This window comes from Daldinia decipiens (genome assembly GCF_022478715.1).
Source record: "Daldinia decipiens strain CBS 113046 unplaced genomic scaffold F4813scaffold_9, whole genome shotgun sequence".
In the NCBI taxonomy this organism is placed as follows: Eukaryota; Fungi; Ascomycota; class Sordariomycetes; order Xylariales; family Hypoxylaceae; genus Daldinia; species Daldinia decipiens.
The window spans coordinates 8,197-22,682 of NW_026054552.1; the positions used below are offsets into that span (position 1 = coordinate 8,197).

Genomic DNA, 14,486 nt, shown 5'->3' on the forward strand with positions numbered 1-14,486 from the left:
CATTTGATCTATACCTGCATGAAGCATAGCTTGGTCTAAATGTCTAAGCACTATAATTTACATGCCCTAGGATTCCTTTTTTAACCTTTCTTTTCTTTAAGGCTCACGGCTTAAATCATTGCGGGTTTACTTTCTTTTTTTTTCTTGGATTTTCCCTACATTCTGTAACTTGATAGTTATTTGTAATGCTATCACTTTTTCGTCTCTCGTTTTACCCAAGTTATGGACATTAAAATTGTCCGTTTTTTTGAGACAAGGTGGGGAGTTGGGAGTTGTACTTCGCTTGACGCCCTTCTGGGTATCAGCTGCTCTGTTCTGACTGTAAAGGATAGGACCCTATACCTGCCAAGTTCGGATTATATAACAGCGTGTTCCCTCCTTATTGTGTATTTTTATATGAATAGAGGCAAATGCACGACCCGGGATTTCAGTGTTACTTCCTCCCACTTACGAGAATGCTAAGACAGGTCCCTCGCTGGGACGACACCAAGTGGATGGATCGAGACCTATATCATCTGACATCTTGCATGGAATTGGGTACATGGTTGGATATATCACATCATTATGGGGTTGTAAGGCTACTATCATTGACTTATGATAACCCCCTTTCGAGCTGTGTCCTTGGGCATACACATATGAATGTTAACTTCTCATCGACCGACACTCTTCCTGTAGCGTTCTTCATCTGTTTCGTGAGATATTAGTCTAATGTCAAGTTCGATAGATGAGCTATAGTTCACTTACAAGCTCGAGAAGGGGTCTTGCATGGTTTGTTATCTTGGACATGATTATGCGAAGACCTCGTCAACTACTCTAGATACTACCCCAAGGAAGTTCGGAAGTCGGTAGGTATAGCGGACGGCGCTATCTCACTTAAGAAGACTTGAGTGACCGGCCCAGGACGCTTGTGGAAGGTTCTACTTTATGAAATGTGCTTGCAGAAACTCAAGCACGGCTATATCCGAGTCTCACATTGTCATATTTATTGCAGGAGCCGAGCTTATTGGTTCCAGACTCGAATACAAGGTCGCGAAGCATTAAATGTTGATATTAACAATGGCAAGGGGGTCTAATATGGTGTAAATTAGTTCGTGTTATCTCTCCTATTGTGGCGACGGCTTGAGTATGAAGGACGATAGGAATCACCTATCCGTCGCTTCCGCCTGTCTAGGCCTTCGTCCGCTTCAAATATTCGAGATACGTTGCTTACTTGGTCGCTCCTCTCAACATCTTCTTCCTGGACTCGTCGCTTCCTTGCCGTAGGGTACTGGACCTTGCGATCCCAAGCCTCCAAAGACCAGGGACTGCGCAAAAAGTTCTTGAGTTCGTGAAGGAGCAACTTGGTATTATCGCGACCGAGGAAGTCTTTCAACATTTCTTCCGCTTGACCCTGGCTCCCTTGAATATCTACAGTCTTTAGGATAGCAATTATGTACTCAAGTAGAAACTCGGCGTTATTCGCACGTCTTCTCGTGATCGCGTCGTCGCTGGATTGTGCGGTAGGTGGAGTTCGAAGGAATTCGAAGACTTGTAGTTCCCTCCTGAGCCACGTTCGCGCCCTTGATATCATCTCGGGATCGGATTCGAACACTTGCGGAGTTAAATCTCGATAGCCCGATCTTTGGTTCGACCCGACGTGTAGGGAGTAGAGTTGATTATGATAGACATCTTGCCGGCGGAGAATAGCTTCATTGGCAGTTATCCGGCGCGGAGGCGCTTCTTCGTATCGTCGACGGTTTGGTCTCGGAATCATATTTCGCGGATGTAAGATTTGGGCATGCGATTGTTGGGGCTGTTTTGATGAGGCCTTCGGAGGCGGAACTAGGTATACCCTGCTTTTCGCATCAGGGCTATCGCTTTCGAAATCGTACCAGACCTCATCGACATTGCTCTTGCAAAGAGGGCATCTTGTCTGCTGCTCCAGCCAACTAAGGAGGCAGAGATAATCGAAATTCCGATGACTGCAAGGCCTGGCCTCACAGACCTCGGTGATGCTATCGAGGCAGATGACGCAGCATGTCTCGTTTGGATTATCGGCTTCGGATTGTCTGCTTGACAGCGCTACCTCTGCAAGAGTATTTCGGAGTACTTGAGATTGTATATCAGTCGCATCCAACTTTGCGTCCATATAGATGAGCAGGAGCAGTAGGCAGGGAATGTTGTAAGTAGTTGAAAATGACTTGGATGTTTAGAGGCAATTTACAAAGAAGTGGCGATTGGCAGGGATTAACCAGGTACGGAAGTACGAGAGTACAAACAATGGCTCGGTTTCACTATGGCCGCATGGCAGCATTCTAGCTGACGTAACATTTTCCCCCTAAGGCGGATACGTACATGTACTAATGTAGATCATTTAAAGTGCCCCCCTAGATTGGTCCCGCGTCGCGTTCCATTTAAGCTTGTCGCGTTTTTGGCGGATTAACCTTCCCTATCAAAAACATTCCTTATTACCAAATCCAATATTTAGCAACAATTATTACCAATTCTCGTCAAAGTCTACATATAGCACTTCTCAACTCATCTCTTAGTTAAGATGGATGAAAGTGAGAAGCTTCAATACGAAGAGACGTGCAGGCAATTACGCGCCGACCTCAAGCACTTCGAGGCCGACTGGGCAAGCCATAATGCCGGCACAAAGCCGGGGCGCGAGGATATTAAGAAAAATCCAGAAATAGGTTAGTTTTAGCCCCAGTGGTAGATTTTCACTTACGAGGCAATACTAATTGGTGCCTTTTTAGCTCGAAAATACAAGAAATACAACCAAGTCCGCGATATCTTAGCTGGCAAACTCCCTCCCCCAAAAGCCAAGACGAGGGAATCATCAAGTTCTCGGAAACGCGAGCCGGAAGAAGTTCTCGCAGTGACGCCCTCAAAGCGGTCAAAGCCAGCCGAGACGCCTTCCCATATACGGGAGCGAATTATAGATCCTGAGATGTTTGAGACACCATCCTCGCGGAAACTATTTAGTCCTGCTGTACCTACCTCAATTGGACCTACCCCCCAAAGGGATGGGCGTATCCTGGGATTATTTGATTTGTTGGAAGAGAACGACGAGAACACGCCTTCGAAAAGTAGGACTGGCGAATCATTGAAAGATGGTGCAATCCAGGCCACTCCCAGCAAAAATGTTGGTGGTGAAAATATCGGTGACGCTCTCAAACTGGATAAAACTCCAGTGTCGAGCAAGCGCACGACACTTTTCATGACGCCTTCGCGGCGAGATAGCAATGCTCCTCTAGGTCGAACTCCTAGTTCGATCCGTAAGTTGCAATTGACTACACCATCTTTTCTTAGGAGAGCACCCCTCGCAACGGTGGACGAAAATGGCGATTACATAGCTCCTGCACCCCTACGACTACCACGCAAGCCTCTAGGCCGTAGTCTGAGCAGCGCAGTGGCGAGTCTACGAAAGCTAGAGGAAGAAGCACTGGATGACGATCTCGAAGCCTTACGTGAGGCGGAGAATGATGTTAACCCGTCGGCCACTACGAAGCCTGTGAGGAAGAATGAGGAGATCCTCGAGCCGGACAGTCAGGCCCAGCAGCTCCTTGGTGGATTTGACGATGAGGATCTTTATGACAGTACACCCGAAGAGCAAGTGGGCCGTGGCGGACAGCCCCTAAAGGTTTACAAGAAGAAGGGACAAAAGAGGACTACGCGACGAGTCAATATGAGGCCAACTAGGAGCAAACGGCCACAGCAGCCTGCGCAGGAACAACCGGAGACCGATGACGAAGGTGACGTCGTACCTGAGACGCAGGCAAACATAATGAAGGGCGGCGATACTCCACCACTAGACTTAGGGTCCGACTCTGAATTCGACCTCGTAGAAGATGATGGTCAAGAGCCCAAGGAGACGAAGCATGCAGAGAAGAAAAAGAAGACGGAAAAGAAGGATGGCAAGGTCCAAAAGGTTGCTAGGAAGGTCAACGAGCTAGCCCATGCGAACTTTAAGAGGCTAAAGCTGAAGAATCATGGAGCCAAGGGGCCTCCGTCTGGGTTTGGGGGTAGATTCAGGCGCCGTAGATGAGCGGGCAAGTTACTGATACTACCGTATTGAATGATTATGATGATGCTTGTCAATAATTGCCTATTTACATGAGCCCTTCCATCTTACTAACCTATGCCTTTTGTCATATGCTGTTACTTAACGAAGCAAGAGGCAGATACTTGAAGACCTCCAATTTGAGATCCTACCATTTGTAGTCGTCAAACGTCGCTTAACAGCGGTCTAGTGTATACGCATTAGGCTGGGCGGATAGCCTATTATCGGTAAGATAAATAAACGAGTATCAGTTTGATAGTTTGATTAGGATGGCGTGAGATGGGAATTTGAGAATCCGACTGTTAACCGAATTTGACTATATAGGTACGCAACAGAGGACACCAGCGACCTCTACAGGGGTAGATAGAGGTTTGTTTCACTGCATGTCTGCATGCTGCATGGCGCTCATCGGGAAGACCCAAACCCAGAAGGCGGAATATCACCCTGCTATTGACTATCCTATGTACATTCTTTGGTAAAAGCGTGGTGATTATATAACCTGGGATCACCCTTCAGCTTGGTTCCTATGATAGTTTCACGGGCAGGTATAGTTGAAATTATATTATGGAATGCATCACCCATATATGAACTATTTCTTGGGTCTTGAAGTCTGGTATAGTATTGTATGAAAAGCTATTGTGTTAAAACCAAGAAGTGGAAGTCTGTATTGCCATACAAACGACTATCAACTGACTAGGTAAAGGCCATATGATACTAAGACAGGGTCCCAGATAAGGACCACTATGAAACAGACAAGAACATGAGGGTTAGGTAAACCTGTGCCTTAATGAATGTGTAGCACGACACCATAGTAGTATTCAACAGGAATGTATTCTATGTCTCCACGTAAGAGTCCGTGTTGCGTACTTAAATGCTAGCCATAATATTACCCAAGTCATACTAGGGTGCTGTGAAGTCGGGAAAGGGCCAACATGTGGATCGTCATGTGGTAATACATATGGGACTAATGTCTCCTCATATTCCATACCTCAACAGTCTTATTTCTTATCATCGAACTGGGCCCCGAATCCCAGTAGATCTTGGTCAAGGTTGGTTGAGTCACTCTGAGTGTCTGAGGGTGAGTCGTTAGACTCTGAAACGTCAGGTAAGTCAGGCACGGGCGAGCCCCTGTCTGTCCTTGTACTGTCGTTCGTCATTGCAGGCTCGTCGTATCTATGTGTAAGGTTATAGACATGTCAAAATTGGTTCATACCAAGGGGAAGCCATGTTCATCTGAACAAGTAATAAGCTTACGAAGTAGTCTCCTGGCTACCGGAGGACGAAGGGTGAGACATTGTAAGTTGTTGAATGATGAGATATATATATATATATATGTGTGTGTGTGTGTATGTGTGTGTGTATATGTGTGTGTGTGTGTGTGGTAATTAAAATCGAGTGGATATAAAAGTTTGGTTGCAGTAGATGTGGTAAGAACGGGTAGATAGCAGGTAAGTCTTGGTGACTGTATGGTATTTAATTGTGGAAAAATGGACGGGCATATATATGAAGGCCTAGAGAAAATATCTAAGTCCCAAGATAGAGATATAAGCCGAATACTGGAGTTGGATCTGGAAACTAGAATGTAGAAGAAAAGAGAAGGAGAGAATGATGGGAAACACCCAGGTATTTATTTATCCCATAGCTCAAGGCATTACCATGTAAATCTCCCCAGGCACTTCTCATCTACAATTCATAATCACCCAAACTACTCAAATACGTATGTACGCTCTATCTAGGTACGTGTATACGATAATTGCATATATTACAATTGCTTTGTATGAGTGGCTACAGCACTTTTGTTGGACAGATAATTTCGCTTTTTATGAATATTATTTGGGTAGCGGAAATCGTCCATACATGATGTTGTGTAACACCAGGAGGGCCGAGATACTACGTAGGTACCTACCTACATGCAGGCTGCTAAGCTACCGTTATTACGGTAAGCGTCGCTCAAACAAGGAATGCGCACGCGCCATGTGCCCATTGGATATTGCCTGTTCCCACCATTGGATGTATGCCATTTCTTGCGGGCCAGCGCAACGATTTAAATTAAATGGCATCAGCTATTGGTTCTTTTGCTTACGCCCGACCAAGCTGCTTACTCCGATCTTATATGCATAAGGCCTTCATCCTATTAGTTGCCTGACCTGGCTGGGAGGCGAGACGGGTTGTAATATAAAGGGGACGGTAACGCCTTAAAGGACCTAAAAGAAATCTAAATTCTAATCTTCCATTTCTTCACTTTTTCAAAGTTCAACTAAAGCTCACTACCTTGACAAGAGACCAGAGTGAGGTAATAATGGAACTGTCTAACTCTTCAACGGGCAATAGCCCAGTTGAGAAATTCTTGCATATCCCATATGACCAGAGATGGGAGTATCTTAGACCTGTCATCATTCGTATGTACTTGGAGGAGAATAGCACGATGAAGCGCCTCTCGCAGCGGATGAAGGATGAGTATGGCTTTAATGCCCAGTCAGTATTATATATCCATGCTTGTTTGCTCTGTTTAATAACAAATTGCTCAATGACCAGAGCCGGCCAATATCAATCTCACTTTAGAAAATGGAAGATTAAGAAAAGGATAACGACTAAAGAGAAGAACGTCATTATCAGCGCTCTAGGAAAACGTATCCGGAAAGATGGAGTTAGCAGCTCCAACGTAACCATCAATCAAGGTCAAGGTGACTTTGCAAAGAGTGTGGACAAAAAGCAGCTCAAGCGGTATATTAACCAGGATATTCGCCAAAGCGAGCCGTTGACCTTGAATCCCGGAATGTAAGCTAAGTACGAAGTCTTCATGCAATTCAAAGACTAAATCCATCATCAGATTCTTTCGGCACAACCTTCCGTACGCCGCATTAATTCACAGCCTTGGCGGACATGACGCCTATTCTCCGGCCACGTCAACTCCCCATTCTCTGGATTTTACTATAAATAGTCCACCAGAAGCAGCATCCCCTTCCAGTCCTAAAAATGCTTTGTCTCCAACTATGCAGCAAGTCCAACAGAGTATACTATTTAATCGAGCCCGCCTCTTTTTAGAGGGCCGAGATCGAGACCTAATCACACAGCTAACAGCAGATGAACGAAAGTGAGTAGCCCTTTTCAAACGATTTAACTTTCAAGTTCCTGACTAACCCATTTGATTTAGACCCTTAGCAATATGGCTTCATGACTTTTGGATATATTCCTTCATGACTGTCAAGTACTGGGGTAGGGGACCAGAGACGTGGGATCAGCGGCTTATTAACTTCAAGTCGTTTGCTGGGGTGGTTCCTCCATCCCCTGTGTATCCCTCCCTTGATCAAGAAGCCGGACTATCATCTAGATCTCATTCGATTCCCGACAGCCCGACACAGCTCTGTCGATGGAGCATACACTACAAACCACCAGCCTATGAATCTCTCCCTTCTCCGCCAGCAGAAATCCATAGGTCCGAAGATCAATTTGATATTGATGACGAGTCTACGTGGACTAAGTGGCCAACCAATGGCTCCAATCGAGATCTCACAAGCACACTAGCTCAGGGACTTCAAGAGAACCAATTTAGTTCAGTTGAAACCAGTGAACTCCCATTCGCTACACATTCAGTTGTGAAGGCCGCAGAGAAGTCGACGGATGAATTGAAGGCAGAGGCATTCGGTTTTGCTATCATGTCACGTAACATTGATGTTATCGTAGACATCATTGATGATTATAAGGATTCACTTCCAGTCTGGTTTTCAACGATATTTCCATTTCACCTCGCAGCGAGATTTTTGGATGGTTATAAGGCTTGCTGCATGATAATGGATACACTGGTAGGACGTGTTGACGAATCAGGTTCTATTGGTGCCAAATACACTGATGATAACGGATATACTGTACTGGACATACTCTTTACGACCATCATAAGATCACACAGCAAAGCCCCGCTTGATCTTCTGGGTGATGTATCTGCCGGCCAATCTCGGTATGCTGGACAGGAGGTCGACCCTTGTGGTAGATGGGATGTGGATTCATCTTGCGTCCGCCGGCTTTACGCCCACGGAAGCTCAACGATCCCACATGAGTGGAAGCATATGTTCTGTCACACATCAGTACAGGCTATATGCCATTGCATTTCTTCTATGTTCACCGCCCCCTGGCGTCCCAATATCGATACGCCGAGTGGAATATTTACAACGCGATGCAGTTGTTGTGGGCTAGAGTTAAAGGTTGGACCACTTCATGCTCTGGTGTTGACAGCATTATTCTTGGCAAATCATGGGATGCCTGGAGAGAATCTTTTTGGCATGATATCTTGTCTTGTCTGTTTGTTGACTCATGATGCCGACCCCAGTATTACCGGAGAAGTATCAATTACTCAGCTACTTGGATATGGATCGGAAGATGAGTGTCAACATTCACGCATAACCCCCGCAGAACTAGCATCACAAATCTATTGCGAACGGTCGAGTTCGTGGACCCATGACGTTAAACGTGGGTGGGAAATTTTGCTTTCTATACTGCGGCTATACTTCACTAAGGATCAGCATCGAAGTACACTACCTAGTATGAGCGATACAGGGGTGGATCATATTTCAGATAACGACTCATCCGATGGTATGGCCTTCAAGTCTGACGATTCCAGCCACTGTCAACATGGAGTTCATGAAATTAAGCCCTATGTGAACTACGAATTAGTGCATTGTGGGGATCGACGGTTGGGCCATATATGGGCAGCTATACAAGCAGAACTGGTGACCTATCGCCGTCTCGGCGAAGACGACGGGTGGCTATCTCCTAACTTTGATATGGAGAAACTACGAAAAGGATTGGAGGATAATGATGAAGGACTTCTCCGTGAGTTTGCTAACAACCCAGATGGCGTGACTGGAGAGAGTAAGTTGAAGGGGTATTCGCATTGTGGGCTCTTCGATGCGGAAAATCCATTTTGTGCTACAAGGGAGGAAGTATGCACATCGTATTATGCTAATCTCGATGACTGGAAACGTACTAATTTTATAGGAGTACCGGGATTTTACGAGAATTACGATTGGTAGATGCGTTTCCGATGCTAAGGAACAGCATTCTAGGTTCTCAGATGTTTTGTCTCAATGTTGCCTCAATAGATTTATTTTTGAAAAGTTCTATGATCCACTGTCCTCTGTCTTCCTCTATTTTACGGTTGGAGGGAACGCCTCTGGAAGAATAAAACTACTTACCTTCTAAACCATCATACTCGTAAACCCCGAGCTATTCCCAACTCCAATACCCTCACAAACTTCCTCACATCCTCCACCGAGCTATAAAACCCAAACGACACCCTCACGCCCAACCTATTCATCGTAACGCGCGCACCCCCCTGACCCCCAAAATACGCCCCCCACTCCTTCGGCAGCGCCAAAATAGTAATATGCGGTGCCCGTCTCCCCCTTTCCCTCGGACTCACCACGCGTATACCCAACCGATCACACTCCCTCGCCAGCACATCCGTCAGCCCAAACAAATGCGCCTCGACGTCCGCCGGCCCTAAAACATCGAGATAAAACCGCGTAAACGCCGCCGCCGCCGCCACGGCCACAAGGCTCATATTAGCGTGTTCGAACCGGCGCGCATTCGGATGCAACTCCAACGGCTCATCCACCCTAACGACCAGGCTCTCGTTGAGATTCTTCACAGCCTCCATACTAACGATCGGCGGCGTCGGCTCGCCCAGCTCGCGGAAAGACTCGGGCGAGACGTACAAAGCGCCGATCCCCGTCGGCGCATTAAGCCCCTTGTGCAGGCTAAACGCCGCCGCCGACACCCCCAGGTCGCGGACGTCGATGCGCGCAAACCCCACGTTCTGCGTGACGTCCGCGAGCACGTGGATCCCGCGGGGCCTGTACGCCGCGCAGATGCTCTTGACGTCGTTGTGCTGTCCGCCATCGAACGTAATCGAGCTGATCCCGATAGCGCGGGTCCGGGAATCCACATGCGGCCGCAAAGTCTCCGCACCGACGATGTCGATCCGGCCCGTGCGCTCCGCCTCGGCAATAGTGGGGACTTGTCGGACCTCGAGCCCGAACTCGCGCAGGGCGAGCCAGCACAGCGTCTGGTTCGGGTGCTCGGAATCGACGGTGACGACGTTGTCGCCGGGCTGGAAGCTCACGCAGCGGATGAAGCTGCCGAGGGCCTCGGTGGTGTCGCGCGTGAAGGCGATGGTGGATGGGTCTTCGGCGTTGATGCACCGAGCGACCAGGCTGCGTGCTTCTTCGCGCGTCTCGCGCCAGCTGGTATACGGGTAAGCCTCGTATAAGGCTTGTGCTGAGTATCGCGTGATGGCCTCGTGGACGATCAAGTTCGACGGCGGCGCAGAGGCCGCGTTGAGAAATATGACATCGTCGTTTTGAGAAACCAGCGGGACTAGATGTCTGTGCGCGGCGAACTTATCCGCCAGTCGCTTTTCTTCATCCGCGCTGTATTTTGCTGATGGGTCAGGCTCGGCATACCTAGATGACGCCCTGATAAGTGGGCGAGATACCATGGCTGGCGACTCGACAGTAAGTTTCGACAGTAAGTTCCAACCCACTTGTAGACCGTTGGGATTAATGGGTAGGGAGGCTCGAGGTGGACAGCGGGACTGATGGGAGGTAGTTGAAATAAGTCTCGGGATAAATCGAGATCCTTTCCTAGATGAGTATGTGTTTGGTATCGAGTATCATTGCACCATTCATCCTCCTATATACGCCTACCAACCCCGCTTCTTCGCATGAGGCCAATCAGCACAGCTTCGTTTATCATGTAGTATACGTCGGGCATAGGAAGTATTTTTTACACGGCCAAGTTTCCCCAACTACAGGATATATAAATATCGCCTAAAAGGACAGAAATATCGTCAAGATTGTGACTTGTAAGGTAAGAATCGAAATAGTATATAATTAAAATCTTATAAGGTTAAATTTTCTATTGGTAAGAAGGGTATTGACTTTTCCGGCATTGGCCATATGCCATATAATAATATCAAATTATCAACATGTCCTAAACTCCCCGCTCAATGAATTTGTAAATGCAACATATATATCCGATACCTATTTACTATCAATCTTTCATCTAGCCTCTCACGGTAGTGATAACCGTATCTGTTACCGTTGTGATCGTTGTCACCGTCTCTTTCTCTGTTATAGTGACAGTAGCAGGGGTGGGAGTGGGTATAGTCATGGATGTGACACCGAAGTTATTAGGCTTCGTGAAGAAGGGAGCGCCATTTGGGTCATCCCCGCTATTTCCTCCGATGCCCCCAAGACCAGGAAAGTCGATAATATCCGTCTCGATTGGGATGACGTGGAGGCCGGAGTCGGTAGGGGTAGTCTTCGCTACCGTCGTTGTACTCGTAGACGGTAGAGGTGTTTCAAGTGGTGAAGATGTTGGGACTTCTGGGCTGGATGGCGTTACGGTTACGGTTTCTGTAACTGTTTTAGGAGGCAATGGCGAGCTTGAGGACCGGGTTGCAGTGCTAAAAGTGGTCGGCACATAATGGGTAATTGTTACTGTTTTCTCTGAAGGTTGAGCAGGAACCGAAGAGCTTGTTTTTGAAGAACTTGTTTTCGAAGAGCTTGTTGCTGAAGGGGTTTGTGTAGATGAGCCGAGGTTTATGGTGGTCTGAGCCGTCTTGGTGGCTGTCGGTGTGACTGTCACAGTGACCAAAGTCCCATCTAACGTACCGGTTTCTATAGATGAGCCGGCAGAAGTTGAGCTTCCAACGGGGGGTACGTCGCCACCCAAAGCTTTACGAACGGTAGCGTCATCCCAGCAACCAATCTGGACGCCCTCAACTGTAGTCATCGGCAAGGCATAGCAGGTCAAAGTGTCGGCGCAGGGGGTAATCTCGAATGCGCCGGCACTAGAACATTTCCCAATATTGCCATTAACACAGGCAACTTGACCAATAGCACAAGCAGATTGCTCAGTCAAGCCAGCAAAGACCTTATTGTAACTCTTTGCGTCAGCCAGATTTCTGGCAAGTACTTCGGGGGAAACTGTCGTTGACGAAGCTGGAATTGAACTAATGATGGTGGGAACCTGGTCATTTAACGTCCCCGTCGGCGTTACTGGATGAGACACATAAGATGACTTAACAACTGATGAGTATGAAGCAGTTGTTAGTTGGGAGGATGTGGCAGTAGCTGATGTAGATGAACTTTCCAGACTACTACTGCTTGCTAGTGTGGAAGAACTTGCGGCATTTGTGTTAGAATTTATGGACGTGGTAGACTCCGAAGCCGTGGAACTACTTTGCGTCAGTTGCGTAGTTTGAGTCTGCTCGGTCGCTGTGGATCGAGACTCGGTAAGAGATACTACTGAAGGCGTCGGCGCGAGGGGAAGAGTCAATGCCGTAGATAGAGATAGCGCGGTAGTTTCCTGAGATGAGCTTCCTGTCGAGTTCGATGGAGCAGCAACCGCAGTCGAGCTCGAAACAGCCAAGTCTGCGGTAGAAGCAGGAGGGCTAACAGGGACTGTAGAAGATGGGAAGAAGTCAAAGGTTGGGATGCTACTAGTCTCGTTTAACGTGAACGATCGAGATATCGAAGTGGAAGAGCTAGACCCAACCGGGCCTGAGATGGGACTCGCACTTGAAGTAACTACAACCGACGATGAAGTTAAGCCGGGCGCTGATGTTGCAAATGGTAATGATTGAGATGAAGATGAAGATAACGTTGACGCTTCGCTCGTGATCAACGTCGAAGAGGTTTCAGTTGATAAGGGAGTGGTCGTCGTGGTGGCGATGCTACTAGTATTTGCGAACTTATAAACCCTCGAGGCCCCCAGCGCATCACGCTGTCCCAATCTAAAGCTTATTAGTTGGCTATCATCATATTGCCGTCTTGTTTCTTCGAAAACGTACCTCTCTCCTCGCCTCAGCGGACCTGCCGCCGAGGCCTCGGAGAATAAGAGGAGGTGTGAGAATAAAACTAAAATGAGCATTTTGAGTATGATTTTTTCTTTTCTGGATTGAAGTGAAATGAGAGTCTATCTAAAAGGAAAAAGGATAAAATGAAGCGAAAAGGCGAAAGATAGGTTATGACGCCGAAGGCATGGAGGAGCGGCGGTTCATATTATTTGGTGTATGTGATAAAGAGCCCAAGGATCTGAAAGGAATGCCAAGTATCATTCAAAACCGAACAAGGGGCTGGCAATACGGCACAACGGTAGATAAAACAATAGTTAGTTAGGTATAACTAGTATATGAAAAGACGCCAAAGAAAAGGTAGTTAGCGGAGAATAAAGAGCCGCAAATTTACGAGGACGACCAGCGGGATCTAGAAAGGACGATTATAAGCATTGACGATCTTCGCCCGCAGGAAGGGGGGGAGCTCTCATCTTGTACTAAACACCAGACGGACTGATCATGCACATTTGACCATTCCTACGGTAGAAATCCTACTGTTGGGCCCACGACTATGATGTTAAGAGACCGGGTTTCGCCAAAGTTTCGGCCAAGATGAGATGTCGAACTGCTCGTAACATAAAATTGAGGCCTACCGAGAGGACCAGACGAATCGGGGTAAATCGTCCAATAGAATAGTATTGGACCAGCCCTTGACATGGCAGAACTACTAGTTGATTTTCGTATCGCATGTAGATTGGGGTTTAAGAAGGGTTGGCTAAGCGCTGCCGGGGGGTACTTCTAGTTTCTTCGTTTGGTGTTTCGTTAATTGACGATGGTGACGCGCGCTTGCGTATCATTGGTAGCGGCCAATTGATGGTTGGCGTCTACAAGACTTCTGAGCCAATCGCTTGAGCTTTGCAGAATTACCTGCGGCCGCCTAAAGCAGGAACCCGTCCTTTGAGGCTTGGCTCCGTTGACTTCATTGGTCATCGTATATCCTTCTTGTGTATAAGTATCCAAGTAGCATCGCGGGAGAGCTACATTTAGATTCGAAGCCATTCGGGCTTTGTTTGCTTCATTTTACAAGCCTGGAAGGATTAAAAATCTAAGTTAGGTGGTACGGCGAGTCAGAGGGTAAAATCTAAACGATATCCCTGTTTAACCACGTGACTTTCACATGATATATTTAAGTAAGCATTGATTCGCCGTTCAAGTGACAACTTTACTTAATGCAATAAAGCAATCAAGCTATTATTAGATTGTTACAATCGCATTTATTTAGTTAACCATAACAAAGAACAAAGAACAAAGAACCATAAGAGAGAACTAAGTCAACCTTGACTACATGTAGGTTAGGTTAGGTACTTATTCAGTATTGGGGAAATTTTGCTTGGTTAATTGATACGCCGTGTACGTATTGGCTGTATTAAAAATCGAAGGGCACCTAGTTCTAAATCTACCTACGGGTATAACACCCTCAAAGCCGCCGCTTGCTACCATAAAGGGATATTAGAACCTATAAAACAACACAGTAAACCACTCTATTAACCGCCCCTAATGCACCCCCAAAAGCCTCTCTGTGTACCCTATATAGCCAGGCCTGCA

The 14,486-nt window shown here is 47.0% G+C and overlaps 6 protein-coding genes across 6 annotated transcripts; 2 read left to right on the forward strand and 4 right to left on the reverse strand.

Moving 5' to 3' along the window:
* Window positions 1-950: 950 nt before the first annotated feature.
* Window positions 951-2,214, reverse strand: F4813DRAFT_331359 (uncharacterized protein). Its single transcript, XM_049241131.1, has one exon. It carries the CDS (start codon window positions 2,126-2,128, stop codon window positions 1,085-1,087), a length of 1,044 nt encoding a protein of 347 aa, XP_049101329.1. The 5' UTR covers window positions 2,129-2,214; the 3' UTR covers window positions 951-1,084.
* A 177-nt stretch (window positions 2,215-2,391) lies between these two features.
* F4813DRAFT_352706 (DNA replication/checkpoint protein) lies at window positions 2,392-4,105 on the forward strand. The gene is made up of 2 exons (XM_049242545.1): window positions 2,392-2,675; window positions 2,739-4,105. The coding sequence occupies exons 1-2, from the start codon at window positions 2,534-2,536 to the stop codon at window positions 4,028-4,030; spliced, it is 1,434 nt and encodes a 477-aa protein (XP_049101330.1). The 5' UTR covers window positions 2,392-2,533; the 3' UTR covers window positions 4,031-4,105.
* Window positions 4,106-5,043: 938 nt separating this feature from the next.
* F4813DRAFT_387478 (uncharacterized protein) lies at window positions 5,044-5,340 on the reverse strand (the record flags this gene model as incomplete). Its single annotated transcript, XM_049246564.1, has 2 exons — window positions 5,044-5,218; window positions 5,300-5,340. The coding sequence occupies 2 exons, from the start codon at window positions 5,338-5,340 to the stop codon at window positions 5,044-5,046; spliced, it is 216 nt and encodes a 71-aa protein (XP_049101331.1).
* An 808-nt stretch (window positions 5,341-6,148) lies between these two features.
* Window positions 6,149-9,217, forward strand: F4813DRAFT_352708 (uncharacterized protein). Its single transcript, XM_049242546.1, has 4 exons — window positions 6,149-6,520; window positions 6,581-6,823; window positions 6,876-7,139; window positions 7,200-9,217. The coding sequence occupies exons 1-4, from the start codon at window positions 6,345-6,347 to the stop codon at window positions 9,070-9,072; spliced, it is 2,556 nt and encodes an 851-aa protein (XP_049101332.1). The 5' UTR covers window positions 6,149-6,344; the 3' UTR covers window positions 9,073-9,217.
* A 28-nt stretch (window positions 9,218-9,245) lies between these two features.
* On the reverse strand, window positions 9,246-11,023 carry F4813DRAFT_401492 (PLP-dependent transferase; the record flags this gene model as incomplete). Its single annotated transcript, XM_049248412.1, has 1 exon — window positions 9,246-11,023. Exon 1 carries the CDS (start codon window positions 10,536-10,538, stop codon window positions 9,246-9,248), a length of 1,293 nt encoding a protein of 430 aa, XP_049101333.1. The 5' UTR covers window positions 10,539-11,023.
* On the reverse strand, window positions 10,822-13,339 carry F4813DRAFT_331376 (uncharacterized protein). The gene is made up of 2 exons (XM_049241132.1): window positions 12,897-13,339; window positions 10,822-12,839 (listed from the first exon to the last, which is right to left on the reverse strand). Exons 1-2 carry the CDS (start codon window positions 12,974-12,976, stop codon window positions 11,105-11,107), a joined length of 1,815 nt encoding a protein of 604 aa, XP_049101334.1. The 5' UTR covers window positions 12,977-13,339; the 3' UTR covers window positions 10,822-11,104.
* Between the last annotated feature and the right edge of the window lie 1,147 nt (window positions 13,340-14,486).

What these genes read in the sequence shown, in the direction of transcription:
- F4813DRAFT_331359 (XM_049241131.1), bottom strand. Translation starts at nt 2,128, where the DNA reads ATGGACGCAAAGTTGGATGCGACTGATATACAATCTCAAGTACTCCGA.
- F4813DRAFT_352706 (XM_049242545.1), top strand. Translation starts at nt 2,534, where the DNA reads ATGGATGAAAGTGAGAAGCTTCAATACGAAGAGACGTGCAGGCAATTA. An exon ending in TAAGAAAAATCCAGAAATAG is followed by an intron (nt 2,676 to 2,738) that starts GTTAGTTTTAGC and finishes GTGCCTTTTTAG; the next exon opens with CTCGAAAATACAAGAAATAC.
- F4813DRAFT_352708 (XM_049242546.1), top strand. Translation starts at nt 6,345, where the DNA reads ATGGAACTGTCTAACTCTTCAACGGGCAATAGCCCAGTTGAGAAATTC. An exon ending in GAGTATGGCTTTAATGCCCA is followed by an intron (nt 6,521 to 6,580) that starts GTCAGTATTATA and finishes CTCAATGACCAG; the next exon opens with AGCCGGCCAATATCAATCTC. An exon ending in CTAACAGCAGATGAACGAAA is followed by an intron (nt 7,140 to 7,199) that starts GTGAGTAGCCCT and finishes CATTTGATTTAG; the next exon opens with ACCCTTAGCAATATGGCTTC.
- F4813DRAFT_331376 (XM_049241132.1), bottom strand. Translation starts at nt 12,976, where the DNA reads ATGCTCATTTTAGTTTTATTCTCACACCTCCTCTTATTCTCCGAGGCC. An exon ending in CCGCTGAGGCGAGGAGAGAG is followed by an intron (nt 12,840 to 12,896) that starts GTACGTTTTCGA and finishes AATAAGCTTTAG; the next exon opens with ATTGGGACAGCGTGATGCGC.